This window comes from Hemiscyllium ocellatum (assembly GCF_020745735.1).
Source record: "Hemiscyllium ocellatum isolate sHemOce1 chromosome 27 unlocalized genomic scaffold, sHemOce1.pat.X.cur. SUPER_27_unloc_1, whole genome shotgun sequence".
NCBI classification, from domain to species: Eukaryota; Metazoa; Chordata; class Chondrichthyes; order Orectolobiformes; family Hemiscylliidae; genus Hemiscyllium; species Hemiscyllium ocellatum.
Window position 1 is genome coordinate 1,256,589 of NW_026867476.1, and position 7,500 is coordinate 1,264,088.

The 7,500-nt window shown below is 56.0% G+C and overlaps 2 protein-coding genes across 2 annotated transcripts in view; both read right to left on the bottom strand.

Moving 5' to 3' along the window:
- LOC132807058 (protein NDRG2-like) overlaps positions 1-4,751 on the bottom strand; it is a 27,579-nt gene extending 22,828 nt beyond the window's left edge. The window contains exon 1 of the mRNA XM_060821361.1: positions 4,611-4,751. Within this exon, the coding sequence (XP_060677344.1) occupies positions 4,611-4,751 (141 nt within the window). The remainder of the gene's footprint in view (positions 1-4,610) is intronic.
- A 292-nt stretch (positions 4,752-5,043) lies between these two features.
- The window catches only part of LOC132807059 (von Willebrand factor A domain-containing protein 5A-like), a 31,989-nt gene continuing 29,532 nt past the window's right edge, over positions 5,044-7,500 (bottom strand). The window contains exon 18 of the mRNA XM_060821362.1: positions 5,044-5,715. Within this exon, the coding sequence (XP_060677345.1) occupies positions 5,636-5,715 (80 nt within the window). The 3' untranslated portion in view covers positions 5,044-5,635. The remainder of the gene's footprint in view (positions 5,716-7,500) is intronic.

Sequence of the window (7,500 nt, forward strand, 5' to 3'; positions counted from 1 at the left end):
GGGGGGGGGGGGGGGGGGGGGGGGAGGGGGAAACCGACAACGTCTGTCCTAAAGATGGCCGACGCTCTAGGCCTCATGTGAGCAGCCTGGGCCTGGCTAAGGGAGACGTCGGCGGGGGGCGAGTGTCTGTGTCAGTCACGGGGTCCGGAGATCTACGGCGCGAGAAAGGAAAGGCCCTTCGGCCCCGCCACGTGCGTCCGTGGCGGTCACAAACAGCACACCCCCAGCCCCCACCCCCAACCCTCGCCATCCCAATCCCCATTGCTTCAGTGGCAGACGCCTCATCCAACTCCACCCCCTCCACTCTCCCCTCAGTCTCCATTAGCTGCTCGGGTGACAAATCTCCCTCTCTCTCCCTCCCCCTCACACACACACACACGTCCCTCCCTTAACCCTCAAGTGCCCAGAGGGAAAACTGGGTCCAAACCTGCCCCAGGAGGTGGAGGCAGTGGTTAAAAGTCCTCAGTAAAACCTTGTAGCGGGTTGGGGAAGGGGCCAGCGAACTGGTGTGCTTGCGTCAGTCTCCTACTGATTCCCCTCAGAGCTGGGCCTGAGGGGGTGCCCACATATCCGCACACCCCCGCGGGATCTGTTGAGCTCCCCGGGAGACAGTCACATGGCCGCTGGCTGGCGGGAGGGAGGCCCATAACAGGCCAGGAGCAGAGCGATTGGTCAGCCAGCAGTCTGCGCGGACATCTTCCCCTGCACCCAGTTCGTCTGCGAACTACGTCCTCCCGCAGCGCTGCTCGGCCGAGCAGCTGTGTAAACACCGCTTCCAACCAGCGTTTCGCGAGCGGTCCCAGGCAGGCTTACTGGCCAGGACGTTTTCGGGATCCTAAGGCAGGGCTTGCTGGGAATCTTACAAATGCGGCTGTGCCAGGACTTTGGCCACACTCACGGAATACTGCGTGCGATTCCGGTTCTCCCTCCTGGCGGAAAGATGTTGTTAAAATTGAAAGAGTTAGGAAAGATTTACAAGGACGTTGCCGGGGCTGGAGGGTTTTGAGCTACAGGGAGAGGCTGGGGCTGTTTTCCCTGGAGCGTCGGAGGCTGAGGGGGTGACCTGGTTTATAAAACCATGAGGGGGCAGGGATAGGGGTAAATAGACAAGGTCTTTTCCCCCCTGGGGTGGGGGGAGTCCAGAACTAGAGGGGGGTAGGTTTAGGGTGAGAGGGGAAAGGGAGCTGAGGGGGTAACTTTCTCACCCAGAGGGTGGTGCGTGTGTGGAATGAGCTGCCAGAGGAAGTGGTGGGGGCTGGTACAATGACAGCGTTGAAAAGGTGGATGGGGACAGGGATAGGAAGGGATTGGAGGGGAATGGGCCAAGGGGCTGGCAAACGGGGACTGGGTTAGGTTAGGGATATTGGGGTCGGCACGGACGGGTTGGGCCGAAGGGTCTGTTTCGGTGCCGTACGTCTCTGTGGCTCTGTGAAACTAAAGCCTGTATATATCCACATACACGCTCATCCCACACACCGAAAACACAAAACAAGCATCGTCGACAGAACACATGTGGGTCAGCGACCACAGTTCCACTCGTTTTAAAATAGTTAAGGGAGAGATTTAGATGAGATTCCCGACAGTGTGGAAACAGGCCCCTTGGCCCAACCAGTTCACACCCACCCTCCGAAGGGTAACCCACCCAGAACTATTTCCCTCTGACTAATGCACCTAAAACTATGGGTAATTTAGCACGGCCAATCCACCCTAACCTGCACATCCCTGGGCACTATGGGTAATTTAGCACGGCCAATCCACCCTAACCTGCACATACCAGGGCACTATGGGTAATTTAGCACGGCCAATCCACCCTAACCTGCACATCCCTGGGCACTATGGGTAATTTAGCACGGCCAGTCCACCCTAACCTGCACATCCCTGGGCACTATGGGTAATTTAGCACGGCCAATCCACCCTAACCTGCACATCCCGGGGCACTATGGGTAATTTAGCACGGCCAATCCACCCTAACCTGCACATCCCTGGGCACTATGGGTAATTTAGCACGGCCAATCCACCCTAACCTGCACATCCCTGGGCACTATGGGTAATTTAGCACGGCCAATCCACCCTAACCTGCACATCCCTGGGCACTATGGGTAATTTAGCACGGCCAGTCCACCCTAACCTGCACATCCCTGGGCACTATGGGTAATTTAGCACGGTCAATCCACCCTAACCTGCACATCCCTGGGCACTATGGGTAATTTAGCATGGCCAATCCACCCTAACCTGCACATCCCTGGGCACTATGGGTAATTTACCACGGCCGGTCCGCCCTAACCCGCACATCCCTGGGCACTATGGGTAATTTAGCATGGCCAATCCACCCTAACCCGCACATCCCTGGGCACTATGGGTAATTTAGCATGGCCAATCCACCCTAACCCGCACATCCCTGGGCACTATGGGTAATTTACCACGGCCGGTCCGCCCTAACCCGCACATCCCTGGGCACTATGGGTAATTTAGCATGGCCAATCCACCCTAACCTGCACATCCCTGGGCACTATGGGTAATTTAGCATGGCCAATCCACCCTAACCCGCACATCCCTGGGCACTATGGGTAATTTAGCACGGCCAATCCACCCTAACCCGCACATCCCTGGGCACTATGGGTAATTTAGCACGGCCAGTCCACCCTAACCTGCACATCCCTGGGCACTATGAGAGCTTTCAGAGTGAGAGTTTAAGGTCCGTATGTCCCTGTGAGGGTGAAGGACAGGGTCAGCAGGAACAGGGAACCCTGGGTAACAAGAGATCGAGAGGCTTTGAGCGGGGAAAAAAAGCAGGCAGCTGGGATCAAGGGGATCCCTCGAGGGTTACGGGACTTTACTGAAGAAGGAATTCAGGGGAGTGCAAAGGGGACAGGAGATAGCCATGGTTAGCGTGAATCCAACGAGGTAGAGTCAAGGGGAAAGGCTAACTAGAGAGAGAACGGGGCCCTTCAGAGTGGACATGTGTGTGTAGAACCGCAGGAGATGAGCGAGGTCCTCAATGAGTATTTCCCCTCCGTGTTTACAATGGAGAAGGACGTGAAGACTTGGGAACGTGGGGAAGTTCTTTGGGGATCATCCGTGACACATCGAGGAGGTGTTGGATGTATTAGAATGTACGAAGGGGGATAAATCTCCTGGTCCTGACCAGATCTCCGCGAGAACACTAGCAGAGGCTGGAGCAGGAATTGCAGGGAGGATCCCGGCGGATAGTTTTGCATCATCAGTTAGCCACGAGTGGGGTCCCGGAAGACTGGAGGGGAGAGAATGTTGTGCCCTTATTCTGGAAGGGATGTGTGGAAAAGCCTGGGAACTACAGAGCAGTCAGCCTAACATCTGTGGGAGGCAAGTTACTGGAGAAGATGCTGAGGGATAAGATATCCATGCATTTGGAAAGAGAGGGTTTGATTAGGAGTAGTCAGCACGGCTTTGTCTGTGGGAGATCGCGCCTCACCGATTTGTTAGAGCTCTTTGATGAAGTGACCAGGAAGGTTGACCAGGGCAGGGTGGTAGATGTAGTCTATGTGGATCTCAGTCAGGCTTTTGGTAAGGTCCCACATGGTAGGCTGCTCTGGAAGGTGGACTGGGGAATTGAGGGCATCAGTTGAAGGTTAGAGGGGGAAGAATAAAACGCAACCTGAGGGGCAACGTTTTTTTACACCGAGGTGTGTGGAGGTGGTTGAGGCGGGTACCTTAACAACAGTTAAAAGGACATTTGGACAAATACGTGGATAGGGAAGGATTAGACGGGAATGGGCCAGGTGCAGGGAAATGGGGTTAGTGTGGATGGAGGTTTGGGTCAGCACGGACCAGATTGGGCCGAATGGCCTGTCTCCACGTTGTAGGGCGTTATACACATCCGTGCACACACTCACTCACACACATCTTATACACAGACACACACCTACCCTCGATACACCCCAAATACACACACACGGACACACACACGGACACACACACACGGACACACACACGGACACACAGACACGGACATGCACTCACTTTATGCATGAGCGTGCGCACACACGCACAGACACACACGTGTGCAGATACACACAGACACGCGCGCGCACACGCAGACATGCACAGACACACGCACGCGTGCACACATAGACAGACACGTGTGCAGACACACCCATGCACAGACGCACGCGCACACAGACACACGTGTGCGCAGACACACACACGCACAGACACATGCGCGCACGCACACGCGTGTGCAGACACACAGACATGCGCACACACAGATACACACGCACTGACGCACACACACGCAGACACACACACACACACACTGACACACTGACACACACACGCAGACATGCCATGCACACTGACACACACGCACAGACACACGCGTGCAGACACACACACAGACACTGACACACAGACACGCACAGACATACACAGATCCTGACACACACAGACACACACTGACAGACACTGACACACAGAGACAGACATACAGACACACTGACACTGACACACACAGAGACACTGTCACACACACACACACACACAGACACAGGCAGCTCGAGTGAACACTGCAGGGAGTGAGACCTTCCCCAGTGCTCAGGCAGTGACACTCCCCAGTCTCCCAGCCTTCCCCCAGCCTGGATGGTTGGACGCCTGTGAAGCCGGGGGGCCTTGAGCCAGCGACCGCACGGCAGAGCCGACAGACGGCAACCTCCTGGGCGGGACAGCTCTCCAACCAGCCAGTCCCCTCCGGCTCCAATTGGAAAGGCGAGAGCCATCATCAGGGGCGGTCCCTCGCAGGCCAGCGGACTCTCCTTCCCGCTCTCGGGGGGGGGGGGGGGAGGGGGCAAGTCCGGGGGTGGCTGTACAGACCGGCGCGTCTACCGCCGCCACGCTCTGCGGTACGCTTGGGGGCAGCGGGTACTTGGGGGGAGGGGTTGGCGAGGGGCCCCCTGGCTCCCGTTTCTCGCCCGAGCCGCTCGAGGGCCTCCCGGGACGTCAATTCGGACGCCCCCCCGCCCACCCCCACCCCCACCCCTCCTCCCAGCAGCAACCACACAAACGAAAATACAGGTTCAAATCCATTTTATTTGAAAGCGATTCGATTATACATCTTTGGATGTCGAAGGCGGTGTTAAAAACTGACCGGGAGGAGGGAGAACACTCTCTGGGGTCTGGGGGGGTCGCAGCCGAAGAGGGGGAGGGACTGTCAGCCAAGAGGGGCAACCCCACACCCCGCCATTTCCCGGTCAAGCATTGGCGACCCTCTCCCCGTCTCGTTGCCGGCGCAAGAGAGAGAGAGAGACCGGTGACTCAGCTGAGGACATCCGCGAGGGGCACCGAACCCACCGCCATCCCACCGCCCAACCCCACCCCAGGGATAAAGGCACTTGGGAAGACATCCCCATTGCCGAGGCAGTGAGGAAAGGCGAGGCGTCGAAACCGAAGCGATACGATCGCCAGGAACGGGCAACTGATCGTAGGGGAGGGAGAAAAACACACGCGCGCACACGCGGCAGAGCGATCCCAATCCTTTCGGGATACGGTTCCTGACAGAGGGAAAGACAGGACAGGGGGATTATACGCGGAAAATGCAGTGAGACTGACTGAAGCAACAGGGGAAATATCTTGACTTGCCAGGGCGGACCCCCGCAGGGAGCGTTCACAGGCTGAACACGTGGGGATCGACGGAGCAGTTCAGCAGGGCATTGCCGGCTTTCAGGCATTCCTCAAGATCCGAGCCTAAAATGGGGGGAAAAGGGGGAAAATCAGAGAGCTGCAGGCTCAGAGAGACGCAAAACCAGTCGGTGTATCGCACTCAGGCAGAGAGGGGACTGAGAGACACCAGTCAGTGTACAGATATCTCCCTGAGAGAGAGAGGGGACTGAGAGACACCAGTCAGTGTACAGATATCTCCCTGAGAGAGAGAGGGGACTGAGAGACACCAGTCAGTGTACAGATATCTCCCTGAGAGAGAGGGGACTGAGAGACACCAGTCAGTGTACAGATATCTCCCTGAGAGAGAGGGGACTGAGAGACACCAGTCAGTGTACAGATATCTCCCTGAGAGAGAGAGAGAGGGGGGACTGAGAGACACCAGTCAGTGTACAGATATCTCCCTGAGAGAGAGAGGGGGGACTGAGAGATACCAGTCAGTGTACAGATATCTCCCTGAGAGAGAGAGGGGACTGAGAGATACCAGTCAGTGTACTGATATTTCCCAGAGAGAGATGGGGGACTGAGAGACACCAGTCAGTGTACAGATATCTCCCTGAGAGAGAGAGGGGACTGAGAGATACCAGTCAGTGTACAGATATCTCCCTGAGAGAGAGAGGGGACTGAGAGACACCAGTCAGTGTACAGATATCTCCCTGAGAGAGAGAGAGGGGACTGAGAGACACCAGTCAGTGTCCAGATATCTCCCTGAGAGAGAGAGAGAGGGGACTGAGAGACACCAGTCAGTGTACAGATATCGCCCTGAGGGAGAGGGGACTGAGAGACACCAGTCAGTGTACAGATATCTCCCTGAGAGAGAGAGAGAGGGGGGGACTGAGAGACACCAGTCAGTGTACAGATATCTCCCTGAGAGAGAGAGGGGGGACTGAGAGATACCAGTCAGTGTACAGATATCGCCCTGAGAGAGAGGGGACTGAGAGACACCAGTCAGTGTACAGATATCTCCCTGAGAGAGAGAGGGGACTGAGAGACACCAGTCAGTGTACAGATATCTCCCTGAGAGAGAGGGGACTGAGAGACACCAGTCAGTGTACAGATATCTCCCTGAGAGAGAGAGAGAGGGGGGACTGAGAGACACCAGTCAGTGTACAGATATCTCCCTGAGGGACAGGGGACTGAGAGACACCAGTCAGTGTACAGATATCTCCCTGAGAGAGAGAGGGGGGACTGAGAGATACCAGTCAGTGTACAGATATCTCCCTGAGAGAGAGAGGGGACTGAGAGATACCAGTCAGTGTACTGATATTTCCCAGAGAGAGATGGGGGACTGAGAGACACCAGTCAGTGTACAGATATCTCCCGGAGAGAGAGAGGGGACTGAGAGATACCAGTCAGTGTACAGATATCTCCCTGAGAGAGAGAGGGGACTGAGAGACACCAGTCAGTGTACAGATATCTCCCGAGAGAGAGAGAGAGGGGACTGAGAGACACCTGTCAGTGTACAGATATCTCCCTGAGAGAGAGAGAGGGGACTGAGAGACACCAGTCAGTGTACAGATATCTCCCTGAGAGAGAGGGGACTGAGAGACACCAGTCAGTGTACAGATATCTCCCTGAGAGAGAGAGAGAGGGGACTGAGAGACACCAGTCAGTGTACAGATATCTCCCTGAGAGAGAGAGAGAGGGGACTGAGAGACACCAGTCAGTGTACAGATATCGCCCTGAGAGAGAGGGGACTGAGAGACACCAGTCAGTGTACAGATATCTCCCTGAGAGAGAGAGGGGACTGAGAGACACCAGTCAGTGTACAGATATGTGCCCAATGAGAACAAACTGGTGACCCTCACTCAG